Here is a 25280-nt window from a genome sequence, read left to right on the forward strand (position 1 = left end):
GGTAGGAAGCTGGTGGGACTGAAGGCACGGACGGGACAGAGATTGTCCAGGAGCGAGGCAGGGACTGCCAGAATAGAGACAGAGTTGTTAGGAAGAACAGAGGCTACCCAGAAAGCAGGGAAAGTGCAGGACATGCTGCTCTGTGTATGTTGTGCTGAAAATGTGATGGATACCCTCCTGCTTAGTAAAGTTAATCTGTTGGAAAAGAACTTTGTTTCTGGAATGGTTTGTGGAGCTCAGGAACGAGGGAACTCTGACAGTAAACGTGAGTGCACTGTGGCGCACGCTGCACCTGCAGCAGAAGGGACATTGTATTTTATCTGTGGGGTGCCAGGGTGTGGGAACCGTACAGATACCGGAGTATCTCCCTGGCCGCCTTACATACAAACCAAGAAAAGTATAACCCCTTAATGACCGGAGGTATTTTTGCGTTTTTGTTTTTTTGCTCCCCTTCTTCCCAGAGCCATAACTTTTATTTTTCTGTCGATTTGGCCATGTTAGGGTTTTGTTTTTTGCAGGACAAGTTGTACTTTTGAACGACACCATTGATTTTAACATATCGTGTATTAAGAAACGGGAAAAAAATTCAAAGTGCGGTGAAATTGCCAAAAAAAGGGCAATCCCACAGTTGTTTTTTGTTTTGCTTTTTTACTCGGGTCACTAAATGCTAAAACTGACCTACCATTACCAGTTCATTACGAGTTCATAGACATCAAACATATCTAGGTTCGTTTTGATCTAAGTGGTGAAAAAAACCTCCAAAATTGCGCCATTTTTCGATATCTATAGCGGCTCCATTTTAAGTGATCTCGGGTTGGATGAGGGGTTTTTTTGCGTGCCGAGCTGACATTTTTAATGATACCATTTTGATAAAGATACAATCTTTTGATTGCCTATTATTGCATTTTAATGCAATGTCGTGGTAACCAAAAAAACATAATTCTGGTGTTTTTATTTTTTTTCTTGTTACGCCGTTTAGCGATTGGGTTTATCCTTTTTTTTATTGATAGATTGGGCAATTGTTAATGCGGCGATACCAAATTTGTGTATGTTTTTTTAAAAATTTATTTTAAATGGGGCGAAAGGGGGTGATTTGATGATTTGAACATTTATATTTTTTACATGTTTTTAAATATTTTTAAAAACATTTTAGTTTTACTTTATGCATGCTTCAATAGTCTCCATGGGAGACTAGAAGCTGTCACAACCCGATCGGCTCTGCTACATACAGGCGATGATCACATCGTCTCTATATAGTAGAATTACTCACTTGCTATGAGCGCTGACCACCGGGCGGCGCTCATAGCAATACGGCATTGACAACCATAGAGGTCTGCAAGAGACCTCTGTTGTCATGCCAGCCAATTGGTGACCCGCGATCACGTGACGGGGGTCACCGATGCGTGGATTTTCGGCACGATTGCCGGAAGCACATGTTAAATCCTATTGTCAGAGTTTTACAGCGACATTTAACGGGTTAATAGCAAAGGGAGGATTGCGATTCCACCCGCGGCTGCTCTGGGCACATGTCAGCTGATCAAAACAGCTGACATGTGCCAGGAAAGATGTGGGATCACCGCCGGAGCCCACATCAAAGGGAGGGAGTCCAACATTGGCGTACTATTACGCTTGATGTCGGAAAGGGGATAAAATTGTTACACTTGTTAAAATATCCATTTTCTAAAGAATACAGCATCTATTTATCTACTTTTTACCAAAACCATTTAGTTTCCTCATAGGACTCCAGATCCAATAACAATGCAGATAAACAGGGGACATTTTAGACGTGCAGATTTCTTGACATCACTTTTTCCTCTACATACAAAGCACTGCTAGCATTTCCTTACAGCTCTTATGCCGTCCAGTCGATTCCGATTTGCTTTAATCTCTGCCTCAAATGTTTGATGTTTCTGTAGCTTGGCCTGAAGGTTGCTGGGGTCTCTCCAGCTATCATCCGTGGCAATGCTGTTCTTCTCAAGCATCCAGGCACCCACCTAGTATAAACGATAGACATATGATTTGCTTGGTAATGAAGTTAAATTGAAAAGTACCCAAATGTACATTTGGCTAAAAAATCGCACTAAGATTTGGACAGTTTGGCTTCTACATCCTTTATTTATCAGTGAACATAGCTGAATCTTGAATAATAGTAGAGATGCTCATGACCTCAGCTCCATTCATGGTTTATGGAACTACAGAAAAAATCCAAGTACAATGCTTGGCTATTTCCAGCAGTCCCTTAAAGTGAAGGTGATCAATGAGTGGAACAGGCTGCCACGAGAGATGGTACGTTCTCCTGCAATGGAAGTCTTCAGAGGCTGGCCAGACATCTGTCTGAGATGGTTTAGGGACTCATGCATTGAGCAGGGGATTGGCCATGATGACCCTGGACGTCCATTCCAACTCTATGATTCTGTGAGATGATCAATGGAGCGGAGGTCAAGCACGTGATCATGCAGATGTTTTTGACATGCAGGAGTCCCAGCGATCAGAAAGGTTCCGAAGGAAAACCTGGCAGAAAGTGTTAATTTTTCTCTGTATTGTTGCGTTTTTACCTGGATTGTCCTTGGTTTTCACAGAGCAAAATGAGTTCTTCACTTTTGCCTTCACCTTTGGCTAACAGTTGAGAGTCTAAATGAATTGACAATGTGTGTTCTAAACAAGATACCACATTTACCTTAGCTAGCACACCATTTACACTCAGCTGAAGTGGTCAGCAGAAAGAGAAATTACAATTCTGACCATGCTCTACTACCTAGTTCTTCTGCTGAGAGGCACCGGACCCCCGAGTCCCTGAGATTATTGTTGTTCTTGAGTATCCTAATGACTATACTAGCTTTCGATATTTCGACATGACCAGACCTCGTATGAGCTCTTGAGAAATTTCTGCAGCTGTCTGGACTCCTCAAGTTTCCACTTACGAGCCTCGGACAAGTTCAGGAGTTTCTTTTTTCTGGAGAGGAAACAGATAATACTTTAAAATCTGCGAAGCAAGTGATAAAAAAACCCCGCATAGCTAAAAGATGAATGAAATACTGGATGGAACATATTTCACATGAACATATTTACTATTTTGAATTTCCGGATGTATAATTCTAATAAATGCCATTGAATACACATGAAATCAAAATTGTTGGTACCCCTTGTTTAATGACAGAAAAACCAGTGTCTGAAAGCTTGGCCTCAGTCGCAGGTCATGGGTCTTGCAACAGGATAATGATCCAAGACACACAGCTAAGAACACCCAAGATTGGCCAAGAGGAAAACATTGGACTATTCTGAAGTGACCTTCTATGAGCCCTGACCTAAATCCTATTGAACATCTTTGGAAAGAGCTGAAGCATGCCGTCTGGAAAAGGCAACCTTCAAACACGAGACAACTGGAGCAGTTTGCTCTTGAGGAGTGGGCCAGAAGTCTCATTGACAGTTACAGGAATCGTTTGACCACGTGTGTAGGTGTGCATCTGTCGGCCATATGATCATACTGTTAAAAAAAGTCTATACATACATGTATCTACACAAACATATCTGCTATTCCAAACAGCAAATTGAAAACATTTTTTGGGGCATCTATGGCATAAACGGGACCATGACTATGTCTGATGTCTCACACAGCTTGCCCAGCACAGAATATTCTTACCCATTAATCTCAATCATACAAACCTTAGCACAGCAATTAGCTAAAAAAAAGCTGCTCGTCAAGTTACTTGGGCCTTTATTCTTACCTCTCCAGCACGGCCCGGCATTTATAGGCAATGTTCTCAGAGTCGTAATGTTGATTGTCTATTAGCTGTTTGGCAAATGCTTCCATTTCATCAATTTTGCCCATCTGGGCATCAAGAGCCTTTTGAAACTTCTCATGCTTGTTCTGAAGGCTTTCTACACTGGTGACCGAGTCCTACAATAAAAACAATTTTGCTTTAAACATTTAGAATTACAAACCTTCCAGAGGAGAACCCACCCATGGTCAGATGTGGCTAGTTTTTGTTTGTGACTGAACTGTTTAGATAGGTGAAAATGGTGCAACCATGTGATCTCCTGCTACCCCAAACTATATGCGATCAGATGCTTCTCATCTAGCCTCTTTGTACTAATGAGTGGCAAATACCATGTGTTACAGCAGGGCCGGCACCCCTTCATGTTTCCTCTTCCTCTCCCCAGCACGGACGCTGACCTGTGCACTTGTCTATCCATGCTCCCATGGCATCTGCTTTTCCCCCAGGACCTGCACATGGTACACAAGTCTCCTGGGAGCGTGCTTAGGGCACCCGTGCTGCCAGCCTCTTAAAGGGCCAGTGCGCGTGTTGCTATAAATATCCCGAGCCAATAGCTGGGAGACGTTTGGTATATATGGCATCTTCCCCTATTGGGAGGTGCCTTAGCAACTTTTGTTATTCAGTGTGTAGCCTTCTTGTCCGATATTCTTGATCAAAACAGCTACTATGCAGCTCTATGTGATTACACAGTTACTGAAACCCTGTGTATTCTGATCTTGCATTCACGCCCTTATTTGCCCTGTGGTCAGATGGTCCCCAGTGCTGTATCTCCTACTGACATCCCTCTATTATAATGTACCCTACAGTGCCCGAAACATACAAACCTGTACACATAACCTTACTATGCAATCATCTACATATTACTACCCAATTAATAAACTTCAGAAGCAAACTGCATCCTCTAGAATTGTGGGATGCAAATTCCTGGTGCTTGTGCCATCAGGGCCAGTGATACCCCCAATTTATTTTTTATATTTTAAATGAACAGAAAATTAAACATTTCATAATTAAGAAATAAAAATAAATATCATCACAAAGGCCGATCCTGTAAGCTGAGAAGAATAGAAAGATAGATGGTAAAGAGTATTCTGCTATCATACATCTTGTATACACATAATGGTTTGTATATTTTTTTTCCTTAATCAAGACTTTTTACCACATTGCTTCATTCTTTATTTTGGATGCAATAAAAATTGTAACAAATGCCTACAAACATTTTGAAAAATATTTTTAGTTACAATGTAAAAATGTCTTCAATTTTCATGCTGATTTCACACACAATGCTTAAGACTTTATAAGCTTCCATCAGAATCGCCAATAAATGGGATTGCGATGGCAGCTATGATGGATCCATTGAAGACACGGGAAATACAGTCCAACTTTGGGCTCCATTTGACCTTTTTCCTGACCATGTCTGTGTAAGGAGGAAGACCAGGCTGCAGGTACCTGTGCAATGCCGGGTCCGGAACTGACGAGGTTGCATCCAGTGTTGCAGTGGGAAGGAAATGGGAGCCAGACAGGACCCATGATTTGGGGATAAGGGGCGAGGTAAGCAAGTGACAGAGAGAGTGTAGAGTGGGAAAAGCCAGAGAGTTACCCCCGGAGGAATGAGAAGGCAGGGGCCGACTGCCCACTGTGAAGTAAGGTGAAGCTTGGAGCAGTGACCGGAGAGGGGTTCAGTGAGAGCTCCTGAGTACCAGTGAGCGCTCAGAGGGACAGGCGCCGAGTGAAGCAGCACGGCACAGGTGCACTGAGAAATGAGCACCAGGAGCAGCATCGTGGGGTATGTATCCAGCTATCGGCAGGTGCACAGCAGAGCACACGCCGAGTAGAGACTTATGCAGAGCTCCACACTTCGGCTCTGCAGACTAATGGCCTAGGGGGCTCAATGGGCAGAACTGGTGACCGCCGGTTGCTGCCAGAAGTGGGACTGTGTGTTGGGCGGGGAAGCCTGAAGACACAGTGTCAGCCTCCGCCGACATTCCATCATTCATCGGACCACACGCGACTAAAGTACAGTGGAGTCACGATAAGTTGAATTTGATAGCAAGACTGTTGTGTTGTATCACAATAACACTGTTTTCACCTGCTTGTCCCCTTCCTGTTATCTCCCTGTTATTCCCCTGTTATCTCCCTGCCAGTTTATTGCTGTAAATTAAATTGGACTCTTGTTAACCTTTGCTCTGCATCCCTGAATTACTGCATCCTCTTAATACTTACATCTGGACACAATAGTGTAGTTTGCCGCGCTGTTGAATCAGGCTTGAAAAACGGACACCGATGGAAAAGAGGACAAACAGGATTCAAACATAGGGTCAAATGAATGGAGGGGAAGAACATGGCCGCGACCACCATTTTATTTAACAGCGCTGCGCTGCTGTATTTCGAGAACTTCCGGCCGGCACTGGCAACAGCTGACAGGCGGGTGTGAAGACATTCACAGCGGGTATCCCATCAATCAGAATTTGATGGCCTATCTGACGGGTAGGTAACCCCTTTGATGGCTCTTTTAAGAGTTTAATCTAAAACAATTTTTTGGGGAGATTCAATGGAAACCCTGACAAAATTTGGAGGTCAATTGCAATGTGAAATTAGTCTAAATTACTTTACCAGTGGTTTATACTACTCTGTATAAGACTGCTTTATCCATTGTAGTTTCTATCAGTTTTCGAGACACTAATTCAAATAAAACAACCAATATGGCTGCAAAAAATGAAAAAAAAATGCTAATCAATGATAATTCTGTAAAATTAATATACGGTACTTCCAAAAGTTCTCCATACACATTAGACTAATGTCGGCTGAACCCAACAATAACGACGGGTTAGGCCAACAGACTAATATGTATGGGGGCCTCCTGACTGGCCATGATAGATGATGTTGGTGGACAGAAGGATCCATCATGTGTGATTTCAGGTCCTTTGGTTGTCCAAGAGATAAGCTACCGCCAGAGGACACGTAAGCCCTCGACACAGAGACAGCGTGCGCTCCTGTATATGGGGGAGATCAATGTTAGCCGACATCTTTCTAAAGTCAATGGGACCTTAAACCTTATGATTGTTCCATCTATTTTACAAATATATAGCCATTCTCGATAACTGTCTGAACTTATGGTTTTACAATGCAATGAAAGATATGGGCAGCAGACTGGGCTCTCCTTCAATATATACTATAAATGCCTCTAAAACTCAAGGTCATCAGACCAAACAAACATTCATCCACTTTCCTTTTTTTTGTGATCTAACCTTTAAATGGAAAACCACATTTATTGCAAGAGGAATAGTGGTCCCGGTTAAGATGATCCCTGAGCTCACGCAGACGGTTTGTTGTTCCTGCTCTGCTAATTACATAACCGGTCATAGGAATATTGCATTTTAATCCCCAAAGTGAGACCACCCACTATTCAGACAGCAAAACAAACAAAAAAAAAGCCATAACATTTTCTCAAGTGGGCTGTTTTGGTTTACTGCCTTAGAAATGGCATTAAAAAAAGCAATAAACTTGGTTAGAAGCGATAATTCATAGTTATGGAAATGATGTAATATCTGTTGCTGTCTGGATTGGAAAGAAAGAGCTTGGATGTTGCCATAATATGGTCATATATATGAGATCCAGACTGAATTGTATAAAAAAGACATGATATAATGATGAACATGGAGAAGAATACAGGTGCCAAATAGTGCAATGACTTTCCGCTCGATGTAAAGCATGGATGGGCCAAGTCTGCCATAGTAAGACCTTGTCTATAGAGTCATTCTGTGTTCGTCACCATCAGGGACCCACTATCTAAAAAGTCCATTCACCCCAGTAGGGCATGCGGACAAGGCATGACAATCCCTGGTGGTGTTTGCTACATAGAGTTGTTGGACCACCCAAGCTCAGTTTAGAGACATCTCTTATATTAAATGAATTATGGATTCTAGTGAGGCATCTACAGGCTTGGGTGGGCCAAATATAAAATAAAAGGGGTTGTTCTTAGGTAATACGATATCCCTTATTGATATGACTCAGAATAACATTGATCGCTAGAAGTTTTGTAGGAACGTGTGCTGATCGGGGGGCCTGGACACTCCTGCACACTCCGCACCTTTGCGATGGGCGAAGTGTGATCCCAAAGACTGGAGACTGGAGTCCGTAGATGTTCAACCAGTTTTTCTTTATTAGGTTCCTTCTCCAACACCAGCAGTATCAGACAACTTCTGCACACCTGCCTGGATACCCATAAACACGTCTCCTCCTTCCACTTTCCTGGTGCGACGGCTCTTCGGTCTCTTTCACTGCGCCTGCCTTAGTCTACCGGCCACAGCGATCACCTTGTCAAGCCCGTCCACCCGCTGCTACACCTACTTCCTCTTCAGTGTCCAGCATTCTGGTACCCCAGGCTCCTCCTGTCTACTACTCGATCTATTATTAGATAGAAGCTGAGGTAACAGTGAATAAGGGTAATGTTATATTTGCACGAAGCAGAACAGTGGGCCCAGAGTTAGTGTTACTATCATTATACTGGATCCCACATGTACTGTGTATACTGTATGGCACTCGTTATCAGAGGTTCCACATGTACTGTGTATACTGTATGGCAGTGGTTATCGGAGGTCCACATGTACTCTGTATACTGTATGGCAGTGGTTATCAGAGGTCCCACATGTACTCTGTATACTGTATGGCAGTGGTTATCGGAGGTCCACATGTACTCTGTATACTGTATGGCAGTGGTTATCGGAGGTCCACATGTACTCTGTATACTGTATGGCAGTGGTTATCGGAGGTCCCACATGTACTGTGTATAGTGTATGGCAGGGGTCATCAGAGGTCTCATATGTACTGTGTATACGATATGGCATGTGTCATTTGGGGTGCCACATGCTTATCATTGTGGATTATATAAGTGAAGAACCAGAAGACTTTGGCCCGGATGGGCAGGTATCTGTGCACTGTATAATATATGAATATGTATATGTACACCTATTGCACATTCACGTACCCCGAGATCTTCATTGGCCAGAAAAGCCTCTTTACTGTTCAGCCAGCTTTCGTTTTGATCAACAATACTGATAAATGTCTGTAAAACAAAAAAATATGGTTATTAAAATAAAAGTCTGTGTACATCCAGCTCTGGCCAGGACATGAGATGGATTAAGTCTTTAGGCTCTTTTTGATCTGATGCCCATTGGTAACGTATCATTTCTATTGTGTTCATTGAATTTGTTACAATAAAATACTATAAAAATAAGATTGTAATGGTAGTGCCCGCATTAAAATATGGACACATAGAAGTAATTATCAGTTGTGATAGAAAGCCAACAAGTTGAATACAGTTCTATACAACCTTGGCTGCAGAGAGCTATAATACAGTAGCCACGGATCACTAGTGGGCGCCATTATATTTGCGAATGACGATTATTTTATACCAGGATTATCCGATGCAAACGGAGTGCTCATTACTCCGCGGTATGTAGGGAGAGAGAGACCTTGTGGTCATTGTTGTGAGTAGAACTTTCAATGGCTATATATGCCATGTTCCAACCTCTCGGACAAGCTGCCCATCTTCTTTTTTGCATGTTACCACCCAGGTTTTAACAGATTAATTCTGCAAGTAAGTTTTACCCGTAGATCACGAGCCTGACGCAGTTTGATATTCTGTTCTCGCCAGGATTGAATTAACAAATCCCAAGCCTCTTCTGAGTGAGAAAGAACGAGTCGTATTTCATCGGTTGCATAATGTCCGAGGTTACACAGCTTCTGTCCGAATGACTTCACCGAGTTGAACCTTTCTGTCCGGGCTTCTATTTCTGACTACAATAAGGAGATACATAAAAAAAAATTTGTTATTAAATCATATTTCCGTTAGGGGCTTGGACATGATGACCCTTGAGATCCCTTTCAGCTGGCACTGGATAATCCATCACCTCCTGTGTTTGATGCCGCTCTAAGGTAGGCAATTTACATTATATTGCGTACACTCTTACATACATATATATATATATATATATATATATATATATATATATATGCGCACTTCTTTCAAATATCCATTTTATACTCTGTGTCTTCCCAACATCTAGAATAGCAAACCCCCCTTTTTTTGCATTAGGCCACAATTAGGATAACTTATCCCCCAACAGGTATGCTATATTGGCCTCACCTCACACTCCTATATACCACATCTTGCCTGCATTCAATAACTATTATTACCCCTGTTGTTAGAGGCCTTTTTCCACATAGTGACCTTTACCACTATATTTTGAGCAGTCAGGTGGGTGTCCCTTTTCCCCTCCTTTTTTTCTTTCCCCTTCCCTTTTCACATCCATGGTGTTCTATGGAAACAGTTTCTCTAATTGATATAGGATGAAATATATGAATTTTTCATGTTTGATTTAATTTTTTATTGTTTATTTTCTTTCTTTTCCACATCGATGTAATGTTATACTTTTGTTTCAATTAACATACTCTGCAGTTTACTGATGAAGGTCCATTAATGACCGAAATGTTTTGTACCTTATTTTGGACTGCATTAAAATTCTTCAATGGATTTCCATGAATTGAGTGCAAGTTTTATTTTCATACTTTTATTGTCTTGGGAACCTACTTGAGCACCATTTCAGCTGTGTCACAATATATCTTCTATCCTTTCCAAACCTGGTCCACCTCTGAAATCAATATATTTCTTCCAACTACCGTAGTATTTATCAGAAAAGCATGCATCATCAGACTGTTTACTCCATTGACATAAAGTAACTAATCTAAAGAGACGCAATGCTCAACATTGGGGACCACAGAGGACTTCCAGACGGGCTGCAGAGAGGGATCATCTAAGGAGACCCCTTTGACACAAGGGGCATTTTATTAATAGTTAAAAATATACTATTGATACTTTTCTTTTTAAAGCATTCTTGTGTTGAGGCATTTCTTCCCACAACTGCCTAAACTTTGCACAAATATGAGTGTGTATGTATGCGTACATATACAGTCATGACGGAAAGTGTTGGTACCCTTGAAAGAATTTTTCCCAGAAAATTATTGCAATTACAAGTTGTGTTATACACATGTTTATTCTCTTTGTGTGTATTGGAACAACACAAAAAAACTGAGAAAAAAAAATTGGACATAATTTCACACAAAACCTCAAAAAAGGGCTGGACAAAATTGTTGGCACCTTTCCAAAATTGTGGGCAAACAACTTTGTTTCTAGCATGTGATGCTCATTCAAACTCACCTGTAGGAAGTAACAGGTGTGGGCAATATGAAAATCACACCTGAGACAAGAGAAAAAGTGCAGAAGTTGACTCAGTCTGTGCATTGTGCGCCTGTGTGTGCCACACTAATCATGGAGAACAGAAAGATGTGAAGAGATCTGTCTGAGGACTTGAGAATCAAAATTGTTGAAAAATATCAACAATCTTAAGGTTACAAGTCCATCTCCAGGGATCTTGATGTTCCTTTGTCTGTGGTGCGCAACATACTCAAGAAGTTTACAACTCATGGCACTGTAGCTAATCTCCCTCGATGTGGATGGCAGAGAAAAATTGATAAAAGTTTGCAGTGCACGATAGTCCGGATTGTGGATAAGCAGCACCAATCATGTTCCAAAGAAATTCAATCTGTCCTGCAGGCTCAGGGTGCATCAGTGTCAGCGCCGAACTATCCGTCAACACTTGAATAAAATGAAACGCTAGGGCAGGAGACCTAGGAGTATTCCACTGCTGACAGAGGCATAAAAAGCTAGACTGCAGTTTTCCAAAATGTACGTGAGTAAGCCAAAAACCTTCTGGGAAAGTGTCTTGTGGACAGATAACACCAAGATAGAGCCTTTTGGTAAAGTACATCATTCTACTATTAACAAAAAAGGGAATGAGGTCTGCAAAGAAAAGAACACAGTACCTATAGTCAAATATGGTGGCGGTTCAAAGATGTTTTGGGGTGGCTTTGCTGCCTCTGGCACAGGGGGCCTTGACTGTGTGTAAGGCACTATGAAATCTGAATATTACTGATGGATTCTGAGTCAAAATGTAGTGCCCAGTGTCAGAAAGCTGGGTTTGTATCCTAGGTCATGGGTCTTACAGCAGGACAATGACCCCAAACATACATCAAGAAGCACCCTGAAATGAATGAAAATAAAAAGTTGAAGAGCTCTGAAGTGGCCAGAAATGTGTCAGGATCTAAATCCCATTGATCACTTGTGGAGAGATGATTCCTTAAAATATGAGAGACCTGGAGCAGTTTGCAAAAGAAGAGTCGTCCAAAATCCCAGGTGAGAGGTGTAAGAAACTTGCTGATGATTATAGGAAGCGATTGATTGCAGTTATTTATAACAAAAGATGTGCGACCAAATATTAAGTTGAGGGTGCCAACAATTTTGTCAGGCCTATTTTCGGGGTTTTGTGTGAAATTATCTCCAATTTGCCTTTTTTCCCCTGTTTTTATGTTGTTCCAATACACACAAAGGAAATAAACATGTGTATAACAGAACATGTGTAATTGCAATAGTTTTCTGGGGGAAAAATTTATTTTTTTAAATAATTTTAAGGCTGCCAAAACCTTTGTATAGATATACATATAAACACACAGACACACACTAAGGGATCTTCTCTACTTGCATTTTTACTTATCCCACTTGTTATCTTTGGAGCCTCAGTGCAATAAAGCAGAAGAATGCCAACAAGGAATTTGCCTCTTCTTGTCAACACAATAATATTGGCCTGTTCTGGCTATTGTGAGCATATTTAGCAATCTTTTGTGTCATGATAAGACATGTACAAGGTGACTAAAGAAAAAAAAAGAGCAGTGAAAATTTTGCCTGTAAACAAAAACAACCGAAAAGAGGTTTATTATAAAAAACACACACACCTCAAAGTACCTGCTAGTGCTGTAACCACACTTTTGCCTTGGATTATTTAGGATTGAAATGCTAATCTGCATCTTTTCGGTGCAGAATGTTCATGAAATATGAGCATGCCGCAGATGATAAAATCCACGCTACAGTCATTATCCCACACAGGAGCGATTGGGGCATATTGTTCCCTGTACACATAATGATGGCACAATAGTTGTGGATCCCGTCTGGATATACTGGGTGGAATCTGCCCCAAAATCCCATTCAGTACGCATGGCAAAGCACAGCACATGATTATCTATGCACCTTCCTCTCTTGGTGTTCCTCAATTCTGGATTCAACATCTCCCATGACTTTTGGCAAGCCTGCTCCGTCCATCAAGGCCTGGAGTTTCTGCATCCAGTTCATTATCTCGCGTATATCAGCGTTGAACCTTTGCAGATGGTACGAGGCGTCTAATTTCTCCTTTCTGCCAAGGAATGAATCACGTTCAATAGACAAAACAGAACACTCGGTGCACGATATTACTGCCGGCAAGAATACGGCTATAAACAAAGGCTCAACTTTTTTTTATCTGTGAAACTACGAGGGAAAAATCAGTAGTGGAGATTTCGATAAGATGATTTCTAGCTTTGTAGAAAATGATTAATTGGACACGCTTTTAAAGTCATGCACATTTTAGACGTACCAGTCCCATAGGCAGTTTACCTCCATGACGCCTGCGTGCACGCAGACAAGCTGTCAGTCACGGACTTGGACCACCCACTAGACACGGAATCCCACAATAGGCAGGGATATATAAGGATATTCAGATCAGCAACTTTTCCAATAAACGTTCTGTTTACGCAGGCAAAGATGCTGAGCACACAAATTGGCCGCCATGCTGTGAATGTCACGTCTGTGCCGAAGCCAATGCCAGACATTGGGAGCATCGGCGGAGACTTTATGGAGGACCCGAGGAAGCAGAGTATAATGCAGTTTGTGTATACTGACCTCCATAGAGGAACAACCCCTTTAACTGCCTCGACACTCTATTCTCAAAGCCCCCATAAACATTAGACTGTCGGCGGGTTCAGAAGACATTAGTCTAATGTGCATGGGGACCTTTTGTGAATGCAATGGACATACAGTTACAGTAGTCACAGAGATGATCAACCACCTTCCAGCCTCCTAAAGGGCAACTTTGCTAAAGCCTGTCCTTGATTGTCAGCACCAGAGACTGTGTCTGGTGCTTTATAAATAGATCAGTACCTCTGATTAGCCTGGATTTGGAGCTTCTGCCAATTGTCCATCATCTCCTTCTCTTTTGAGGTCAGACGTTCGCTCATTGATGAATTTCTTCGGGACAGGCGGTTGGCTTCTTGGTGCAAGGACTGGAAGGGAATATTTATGTAAAATAAATAATTTGAGTTCCTGCAGTTATTTGGCAAGTGTCACCATTTTCCGAGAAGAAAATGGATGGGATCCCAACAAGTGTAAGAAATGATTTGTAAACAGACGCTTATAACTGTGGTTCTGTGCTCTCCAAACTTAACTCTTTTGTTGAGCTTTAACCTATATTCATTATCATACAGTAAGAGCACAGGATGGTAAAACTAGAAACAAAAAATAGAATATAAAAAGAGAAGATTCTATAGAAAAATCCTCTACACTACAAGAATCAATCAACTGGTGCTGAACTCTCGGTATACCATATACAGGTGCTTCTCACAAAATTAGAATATCATCAAAAAAGTTAATTTATTTCAGTTTCTTCAATACAAAAAGTGAAACTCATATATTATATAGAGTCATTACTAACAGAGAGATCTACTTCACGTGTTTATTTCTGTTAATGTTGATGATTATGGCTTACAGCCAATGAAAACCCAAAGGTCATTATCTCAGTAAATTAGAATACTTTATAACACCAGCTTGAAAAAAATGATTTTAAAATCTGAAATGTTGGCCTACTGAACTGTATGTTCAGTAAATGCACTCAATACTTGGCTGGGGCTCCTTTTGTATCAATTACTGCATCAATACAGCGTTGCATGGAGGTGATCAGCCTGTTGCACTGCTGAGGTGTTATGGAAGCCCAGGTTGCCTTCAGCTCATCTGCATTGTTGGGTCTGGTGTCTCTCATCTTCCTCTCGACAATACTCCAAAGATTCACTATGGGGTTAAGGTCAGGCAAGTTTGCTGGTCAAGCAAGCACAGTGATATTGTTGTTTTTACACCAGGTATTAGTACTTTTGGCAGAGTGGACAGGTGCCAGGTCCCTGCTGGAGAATTAAATTTCCATCTCCAAAAAGATTGTCAGCAGAAGGAAGCATGAAGTGTTCTAAAAATTTCCTGGTAGATGGCTGCACTGACTTTGGTCTTGATAAAACACAATGGACCTACACCAGCAGATGACATGGCTCCCCAAACCATCACTGATTGTGAAAACCTCACACTAGACCTCAAGCAGCTTGGATTGTGGCCTGGATTACTATAATCTGAAAATATCACCTTGGACCACTGAGCAACAGTCCAGTTATTTTTCTCCTTGGCCCAGGTAAGACGCTTCTGGCGTTGTCTATTGGTCATGAGTGGCTTGACACAAGGACTTCTCCTAGTCGCAGGAGACATTGCTCCCAACCCTGGTCCCCCATGTTATAGAAAGTCAAACCCCCCCACTGCTACACTCAGAAACCCCTCTAATCTTATTAATATTCCCTGCATGCCATCTGTCTCTCTTAATTGTGCACTTTGGAATTCTCGCTCAGTGTGTAACAAACTCTCCTTCATTCATGACTTCTTCCTTTCTAATTCTCTTAACCTCCTGGCTCTTACTGAAACCTGGATCCAGCAGTCAGATACTACCGCTGCTGCTGCTCTTTCATACGGGGGGCTACACTTCTCTCATACCCCAAGATCAGACAATAGAGCTGGTGGAGGCGTTGGTCTGCTCCTATCACCAAAATGTACCTTTCAGGTTATCCCTCAAGTACCCTCACTTGTCTTCCCTTCTTTTGAGGTCCATGCCGTCAGACTCTACACCCCTTTCTCCATGCAAGTGGCGGTGGTGTATCGTCTTCCCGGCCCCTCCCATCAGTTCCTGGATCATTTTGCCACTTGGCTTCCACATTTTCTCTCCTGTGACATCCCTACCCTCATCATGGGAGATTTCAACATCCCCATTGCTCTTCCCCTCTCCCCATCTGCTACTCACCTTTTATCTCTAACCTCCTCATTTGGCCTTTCGCAGCTTACTAATTCTCCAACGCATGAAGACGGAAACTCCCTCGACTTGGTCTTCTCTCGGCTTTGTGCAGTGGATGATTTTGCAAACTCCCCTCTCCCGCTCTCTGACCACAATCTTCTTTCATTCTCTATAAAGAACTGCCAGGCTGCTCAGGTCACCCCCACTGTCCAGACTTATAGAAACATACAGGCCATTAACACCCAGAAACTTCTGAAGAACTTGCAGTCTTCATTGGCCCCTATCTCCTCCCTCTCATGTCCTGATTCTGCATTGAAGCATTACAATGAAACACTTCAAACTGCCCTGGATGAATTTGCACCCCCTATAAATAGAACACCACAACACAGACGGTGACAACCCTGGCACACGGTGCAAACACGTTTCCTGCAGCGGTGCTCCAGGTGCGCCGAACGTCTGTGGAGAAAATCCAATCTACACGAAGATTTCATCCATTTTAAGTTTATGCTTAGAACATACAACACTGCCCTTCACCTCTCCAAACAAACCTATTTCAACACCCTCATCACCTCACTGTCCAACAACCCGAAACGTCTCTTTGACACTTTTCATTCTCTACTCAATCCAAGAGTACAGGCCCCAACCACGGAGCTCCGAGCTGACGATCTGGCCAATTACTTCAAAGAAAAAATTGACCAGATCCGACAGGAAATTATCTCCAAATCCCCTCATACATGCACTGTCCTCCCTCCCCCACTGCATCTAACTCACTCTCTGATTTTGAACCAGTCACAGAAGAAGTAAGCAGGCTCCTTGCATCTTCTCGCCCAACTACTTGCACCAGTGACCCATTTCCGTCACATCTCCTCCAGTCCCTTTCCCCTGCTGTCACCCCTCACCTAACTAAAATATTTAACCTCTCTCTCTCTTCTGGTATTTTTCCCTCCTCATTTAAGCATGCCATCATACATCCACTACTTAAAAAACCATCCCTCGACCAAAACTGTGCCGCTAACTATAGACCTGTCTCTAATCTTCCCTTCATCTCTAAACTCCTGGAACGCCTGGTCCACTCCCGTCTTATCCGCTATCTCTCAGAAAACTCTGTTCTCGACCCTCTCCAATCCGGTTTCCGCTCTTTACACTCCACCGAAACTGCCCTCACTAAAGTCTCTAATGATCTGCTAACAGCTAAATCAAATGGTCATTACTCCATGCTAATTCTCTTGGATCTCTCTGCAGCATTCGACACTGTGGATCATCAGCTCCTCCTCACTATGCTCCGTTCCATTGGCCTCAAGGACACCGTTCTCTCCTGGTTCTCCTCCTATCTCTCCGACCGCTCCTTTACTGTTTCTTTTGCCGGTTCCTCCTCCTCTCACCTTCCCCTTACTGTTGGGTTCCTCAAGGATCGGTTCTAGGCCCCCTCCTCTTCTCCTTGTACACTGCCCCTATTGGTCAAACAATCAGTAGATTTGGTTTCCAGTACCATCTCTATGCTGATGACACCCAATTATACGCTTCTTCTCCTGACATCACGCCAGCCTTTCTAGAAAACACTGGCGATTGTCTAAACGCTGTGTCTAATATCATGTCCTCACTATATCTGAAACTGAACCTGTCAAAGACTGAACTCCTGGTGTTTCCTCCCGCTACTAATGTACCTATACCCGACATTGCTATTTCTGTGTGTGGTTCCACTATTACTCCCCAGCAACATGCCCGCTGTCTTGGGGTCATACTTGATTCCGAGCTTTCCTTTGCCCCCCACATTCGATCACTGGCTCGCTCTTGTCATCTGCACCTCAAAAACATTTCTAGAATTCGACCTTTTCTTACTTTTGACTCTGCAAAAACTCTTACTGTTTCTCTTATTCATTCTCGTCTCGACTATTGTAACTCTCTTCTAATCGGTCTCCCTCTTACCAAACTCTTCCCCTCTCCAATCTGTCTTGAATGCTGCAGCCAGGATCATATTCCTCACCAATCGTTACACCGATGCCTCTACCTTGTGCCAGTCATTACACTGGCTACCCATCCACTCCAGAATTCAGTATAAACTTATTACCCTCACCCACAAAGTCCTCCATGGCTCAGCACCACCCTACATCTCCTCCCTTGTTTCAGTATACCACCCTACCCGCGCCCTCCGTTCTGCTGATGACCTGAGGTTAGTATCCTCAATAGTCAGAACCTCCCACTCCCGTCTCCAAGACTTTACACGTGCCGCGCCAATTCTTTGGAATGCACTTCCCAGGTCAATACGATTAGTCCCCAATCCCCACAATTTTAAGCATGTCCTGAAAACGCATTTATTCAGACTGGCCTATCGCCTCAACACATTAACCTAACCTATCCCTGTGTGGCAGAGCCAAAAGTTTTACCATAACCAGGTTCCCAGCATCATGTTCCCACATGCTTTATGCATCCATTAGCCCTCTGTGTCTGTACTGTTACACACTTAACATTATGGCTGGTCCATACAATCAGAGCAACTGTTACCACCCACCTTTCGTGTCTCCCTCTTTCCTCATAGACTGTAAGCTTGCGAGCAGGGCCCTCACTCCTCTTGTTATTTGTTATAATCTACTGTATGTGATTATTGTTATGCTGTAATGTCTATTGTCTGTACAAATCCCCTCTGAAATGTAAAGTGCTGCGGAATATGTCGGCGCTATAAAAATAAAATTTATTATTATTATTATTATTATTATAAGGAATGCGACACTTGTAGCCTATGTCCAGGATATGTCTGTGTGTGGTGGCAGTCCACTCCTTGTGAATCTCCCCCAAATTTTTGAACGGCCTTTTCTTAACAATCCTTTCAAGGCTGCGGTGATCCTGGGTGGTTGTGCACCTTTTTCTACCACACTTTTTCCTCCCACTCAAATTTCCAATAATATGCTTGGATACAGCACTCTGTGAACAGCCAGCTTCTTTAGCAATGACCTTTTGGTGGCTTTTCCTCCTTGTGGAGTGTGTCGATGACTGCCTTCTGGACATCTGTCAAGTCAGCAGTCTTCCCCATGATTGTGGAGCCTACTGAAACAGACTAGAGACCTTTTTAAACACTTAGGAAGCCTTTGCAGGTGTTTTTTGTTAATTATTATAACATATTGAGATAAATATTTTTGGGTTTTCATTGGCTGTAAGCCATAATTATCAACATTAATAGAAATAAACACATGAAATAGATCACTCTGTGTGTAATGACTATCTAATCTATGAGTTTCACTTTTTGTATTGAAGAACTGAAATAAATTAGCGTTTTGAGGATATTCTAAATTTGTGAGAAGCACCTGTAGTTCTTACCTCTTTCTGGGACTGAATGACATTGATGTCACGAATAGTTTCGTCGTGTCTTCTGATTAAGTTGGCGACACTTTCTACATCTTTGCCATAGTCAAGTGCTTGCATGAGGGCGCTCTGCAAGGAGACCAAAATACTAATTTTAATACTTTATCTCATATTAATCAAAATTTCATACATATACATACACACACATCTATATCACACATATATATATATATTATACACACATATTATACACATATATAAATTACATACACACATACATATATACATGAATATTGCACACACACACACATATGCACACACACACATATATTACATACATACACACATATATATGTTACACACATACTGTAACATACCATAGATATAATACATACATTGAGATCATCCAGACAGTAATGGAAAGTTTTTATTGAATGCAGAGTCTAATTGTGTAATCTCTGAAATAACTTTAAGATGATTTTGAATTCTTTTACATACAGTGGCAGAAAAAAGTATTTCGTCAGCCACCAATTGTGCAAGTTCTCCCAGTTAGAAAGATGAGAGAGGCCTGTAATTGACATCATAGGTAGACCACAACTATGAGAGTCAAAATGAGAAAACAAATCCAGAAATTCACCTTGTCTGATTTGACAAGATTTATTTAGCAAATTATGGTGGAAAATAAGTAATTGGTCACCTAAAAATATGCTAGATTTCTGGCTCTCACAGACCTGTAACTTCTTCTTTAAGAGGCTCCTCTGTCCTCCACTCATTACCTGTAGTAATGGCACCTGTTTGAACTTGTTATCAGTATAAAAGACACCTGTCCACAACCTCAAACAGTCACACTTCAAACTCCACTATGGTGAAAACCAAAGAGCTGTCGAAGGACACCAGAAACAAAATTGTAGCCCTGCACCAGGCTGGGAAGTCTGAATCTGCAATAGGTAAGCAGCTTGGTGTGATGAAATCAACTGTGGTAGCAATAATAAGAAAATAGAAGACATACAAGACGACAGATAGTCTCCCTCGATCTGGGGCTCCACACAAGAATAGTGAACAAAAATCTCAGAACCACACGGGGGGACCTAGTGAATGACCTGCATAGAGCTGGGACCACGGTAACAAAGGCTACCATCAGTAACACACTACGCCGCCAGGGACTCAGATCCTGCAGTGCCAGATGTGTCCCCCTGCTTAAGTCAGTACATGTCTGGGCCCATCTGAAGTTTGCTAGAGAGCATTTGGATTATCCAGAAAAGTATTGGGAGAATATCATACGGTTTGATGAAACCAAAGTAAAACTCTTTGGTAGAAACAAAACTCGTGTTTGGAGGAGACAGAGTGCTGAGTTGCAACCAAAGAACACCATACTTACTGTGAAGCATGGGCGTGGCAACATCATGCTTTGGGGCTGTTTCTCTGCAAAGAGACCAGGACGACTGATCCATGTACATGAAAGAATGAATGGGGGGCCATGTACCGTGAGATTTTGAGTGCAAACCTCCTTCCATCAGCAAGGGCATTGAAGATGAAATGTGGATGGGTCTTTCAGCATGATAATGATCCCAAGCACACCGCCAGAGCAACGAAGGAGTGGCATCGTAAGAAGCATGTGAAGGTCCTGGAGTGGCCTAGCCAGTCTCCAGATCTCAAACCCATAGAAAACCTTTGGAGGGACTTGAAAATCTGTGTTGCCCAGCGACAGGCCCAAAACATCACTGCTCTAGAGGAGATCTGCATGGTGGAATGGGCCAACATACCATCAACAGTGTTCGCCAACCTTGCGAAGACTTATAGAAAACGTTTGACCTCTGTCATTGTCAACAAAATATTGAGATGAACTTTTGTTAATGACCAAGTACTTATTTTCCACCATAATTTGCAAAATAAATGTTGTCAAAACAGACAAGGTGATTTTCTGGATTTGTTTTCTCATTTTGACTCTCATAGTTGTGTTCTACCTATGATGTTAATTACAGGCCTCTCATGTTTTTAACTGGGAGAACTTGCACAATTGGTGCCTGACTAAATACTCCCCCCCACCCCACACTGTTTATGAAGCAGATTCAGCATGGAATAATGTTTATGATAGTCAGGGTATATTCCTGACCTTTTTGCCCACTGATATGAAGTATGTTACGGTTTCTACTCTATTGTTAATCTAAATCTCTTTATTCTGGAACAAATGGAATGTTAAATTACATATGAGGTAAGAACCTGTTAGGACTATGTAGTCCTCTCTTGTTTGTTTCCCCTTCCCAAATATCTCCCTTCCCCCTTCCCTGCTCCCTCCCTGACCCATATGTTTTATTTTAAAAATTCAATAAAAATATTGGAAAATAATGTTCATGAATCAGCAGCAGCCGCTGCACGATGAATGGAGCTGCGCAGTGCAGCTGCGCTCATCTCACATCCAACCTCTGCTGAAGTTACAGCCTAGAATTAACCCTTTGCGACGCATAGGGTGAAATTTGCATTAAATTCTCACATGAATCTTTGCTGCTAAAAAACTACAGTAGATTTGTCCCATCCCTGTGTAAGTGACCTAAAATGTTTTTGACAATATTGTGAAATAGAGGAGGTTTTTTTTTTAACACGCATCACTCACTCCTCTTTTGTAGTGGAAGACCAACAAAAATCCTGATGTGAACCTACATAAGTAAGAACAGATACCATTCCCTGACTTTTGTTGTAACTAGATATCAGGCTGATGTTCCCACATCTGTGCTGCGTATTAGAAAATTGAAGGTTATATTCAATGTAAAATTATCCTGCCACAAATCCTTTTTTTCCATTGTATTAATACATCTGCAATAGATAATGAAGAAAAAAAAGATTTGCTCTGCCAGCACAGATCTATGATCAAGGATTTCCCACAGGTATTTATACATGGCTGATGGAGAAACTCAACCACACGCTAATGGCCCATTTGAAGAATTATGCAAGAATGTTGAATCTTGGCATTGGGAAATGAATAAATGTGGTCAAACACCCTCATTGCTTGCAGTTCTTCTTATAAAGGTTTGTTTCTAATTTTTAACTATTCTCCGTCTTCAAGGATGCTTGTAATTCAACCGAATTGGTATCTGATATTTTAGATACCAGCATCTTTAATAGCGTAAAAGCATCAGAACAAAAGTAACTATTGATTACAATCTGACATTTATTGCACAGTCTTTTTGGTTATGCTTTCTATGAAGAACGTGTCTGGCTCGGTTTTGTTCTTATTACAATATTTCAAAGGGCAAATTCAAAATAAATATTGGGCAAATCGGGTCCGTAAGTTGCAGATGTGACTGGATCTGTATGCAGCTCCATACTTCTGTCCACATCGCAAATGGTTGCAGGAGTTGACTGCCATTGCATGTACAATTCTGGTCATGCATACTAGCAAGTAGGCTAAAATTGGTTAGTGTACCGCCAATTGCATACACAGCACACAGACTCAAAATATGTCCATCTGAACAAGGCATAATGTAAGTGATTTTACACTATAGCAGAACTAGGGTATATGCAGAGGCCCATCTTAGGGCTCGTTCAGGGTGCTGTCTGTGTGCACAACGGACAGCACATAGGCAGCAAACTGCACAATTTAAGCCTATGTGCCAGTCAAATAAAGAAATCACACTATAAAGGAATCACACCATAAAGAAATCACGCTATAAAGAAATCACTCCATAAAGAAATCACGTCATAAAAAAAATCACGCTATAAAGAAATCACACCATAAAGAAATCACACCATAAAGAAATCACACCATAAAGAAATCACGCTATAAAGGAATCACACCATAAAGAAATCACGCTATAAAGAAATCACACCATAAAGAAATCACGCTATAAAGAAATCACACCATAAAGAAATCACGCTATAAAGAAATCACACCATAAAGAAAACACGCTATAAAGAAATTACACCATAAAGAAATCACACCATAAAGAAATCACGCTATAAAGAAATCACACCATAAAGAAATCACGCTATAAAGGAATCACACCTTAAAGAAATCACGCTATAAAGAAATCACACCATAAAGAAATCACGCTATAAAGAAATCACACCATAAAGAAATCACGCTATAAAGAAATCACACCATAAAGAAAACACGCTATAAAGAAATTACACCATAAAGAAATCACACCATAAAGAAATCACGCTATAAAGAAATCACACCATAAAGAAATCACGCTATAAAGGAATCACACCTTAAAGAAATCACGCTATAAAGAAATCACACCATAAAGAAATCACGCTATGAAGAATTCACACTATAAAGAAATCACGCTATAAAGAAATCACACCATAAAGAAATCACGCTATAAAGAAATTACACCATAAAGAAATCAAGCTATAAAGAAATCACGCTTTAAAGAAATTACACCATAAAGAAAACATGCTATAAAGAAATCACACCATCAACAAAAGAAATCACACTATAAAGAAAGAAATCACACTATTCACTACTCTGGTCAGTTTTACAGACAAGAATGATGGATGCAATAGCAGGTAGCTTCTGCAATCATCCACAGAGCTGCACATGTGACTGGCCCAATAGTTTCTTTTACTATCTGAGCAAGGCCTTACTCTTAGAGCTCATTTAGACGTCAATGATTTTCTCATATGATAAATTTGGTCCACGTCTCAGTGTTTTTTTTGTTTTATCAGAGCTTCATCAGAGCCTGGTCAGTGTGACACATTTTACCATCAGAATTTGGTCTGAGTTTTACAAATTTTTCATGGAAGAGAAACAAAACTAAAAAAAAAAGTTTATCTATTCCACTATATCAGTCCATGAAAAACAAACAGCACACGGATGGCATCTGCGCATCCTCCCCTTTTTTCACTGACCCATAAACTTGACTTTCATTGCAGAGTTTAATCCGACACTCGGATCAATATCGGACACGTCTTCGCGATTTTGCATGGACCACTCAGTCCACGAAAAATAAGACATGTGACCAGCCCCATAGACTGTCAGAGGTCAGAGTGCTTTCCATGAAAAACATAAATCATGCATGAACCCAAAAAATGGCGTCTGAATGAGCCTTTATTGTGGGTTTACACTAGCTGACCTGCAGTGATAAACGACCACTGACCAACTACTTGTTTGCCGATTGGTGATCATGTAATAACCTGCTTAGACAGGCAGACCACATTTCCTATCCTATCAGTAATAGATCATTCAGTGCATCCAGGCTGCATTGCTCTTGGCAGTCCACATCTTATCTACTCAGGACGATCTACTGCTGAGAATGATGATTTTTTTTTAAGCCTGCTTAAAAATCATCTCATGTGATGAAATAGTGTTGTGATCTTTCTTTGGGTGATTGTCAGCCTGTTGGCCATTTATCAGGACGCAGACGTTCCTAGTTACACTCCTTCACGTCAATCGTTCAGTATAAATCATATATATAATGGCACACAAAAGCCAGACTGCCGTTACCAAAGACACCAACGTTGCCTACAAATCATCTGCTTTTAAGGAGTCAACATCAATGTCTGGTGTTTATTATCTTGGGCAGAGGGTTATGACCATGTAAGAGGAAGAATTGGGGCCATATCACAAATATTGTGTCCAAGGGTCTATAACTTTTGCTGATCCGAACAAGTAATAATGGGAGACCAACACATCTCCATTGTGAGACAGGAGCTATTGAGGTCTGGAGAAGATGGGGTTTTTTGGAGCAGAAAGCCTGTTCTGCATGATTAACATTACTTCAACATAAAATGTAAACTAAGCTTCATCAATGCTTCCTAAGTTCACTTTCTAGCTGAATAGCACACTTATTCACCGGACTAGCAGTGTTCAAACACCATAATACACAACTGTAGGACTAATACAAAAAAATCACATTCATTACAGAATATTTTTCCACTACAACTGCTGAAACAACAAATATTTTTCTTGTGGTGAAATGTCATTACGCCAATTATCATAACAGTAGGGATTAAACACAGCTCATTCTGTTACACAGCAGCCTCATACAACTTTTCAGTAGAATTAGTGGATGTGGTCACACATCCATTAGCTAGAAGATGTCATTTCTTTTCTGCTCGCTATTAGGCTACTGTCATCTGAGAAAATCGGTCTGATTATGCTGGCCACACCACGACCACACTCCGACGTGATTTTCTTGAATGTGGAAAAAAAAAAGTCCATCTTCTCCATTCTGTTAGTCCGTGA

General features: G+C 41.4%; 1 protein-coding gene across 1 annotated transcript in view; it reads right to left on the bottom strand.

Annotated features, from left to right (window-relative positions):
• Window positions 1–25280, bottom strand: part of SPTBN5 (spectrin beta, non-erythrocytic 5) — a 313866-nt gene that overhangs the window by 56433 nt on the left and 232153 nt on the right. Inside the window, exons 42-49 of the mRNA XM_073586632.1 lie at window positions 19109–19222; window positions 13861–13982; window positions 12916–13078; window positions 9384–9572; window positions 8761–8838; window positions 3726–3898; window positions 2863–2953; window positions 1848–1994 (exon numbers count right to left, since the gene is read on the bottom strand). Of these exons, the coding sequence (XP_073442733.1) occupies window positions 1848–1994; window positions 2863–2953; window positions 3726–3898; window positions 8761–8838; window positions 9384–9572; window positions 12916–13078; window positions 13861–13982; window positions 19109–19222 (1077 nt within the window). The remainder of the gene's footprint in view (window positions 1–1847; window positions 1995–2862; window positions 2954–3725; window positions 3899–8760; window positions 8839–9383; window positions 9573–12915; window positions 13079–13860; window positions 13983–19108; window positions 19223–25280) is intronic.

Source organism: Dendrobates tinctorius, unplaced genomic scaffold (assembly GCF_039654945.1).
Source record: "Dendrobates tinctorius isolate UK_male_01 unplaced genomic scaffold, ASM3965494v1 ptg000010l, whole genome shotgun sequence".
Taxonomy (NCBI): domain Eukaryota; kingdom Metazoa; phylum Chordata; class Amphibia; order Anura; family Dendrobatidae; genus Dendrobates; species Dendrobates tinctorius.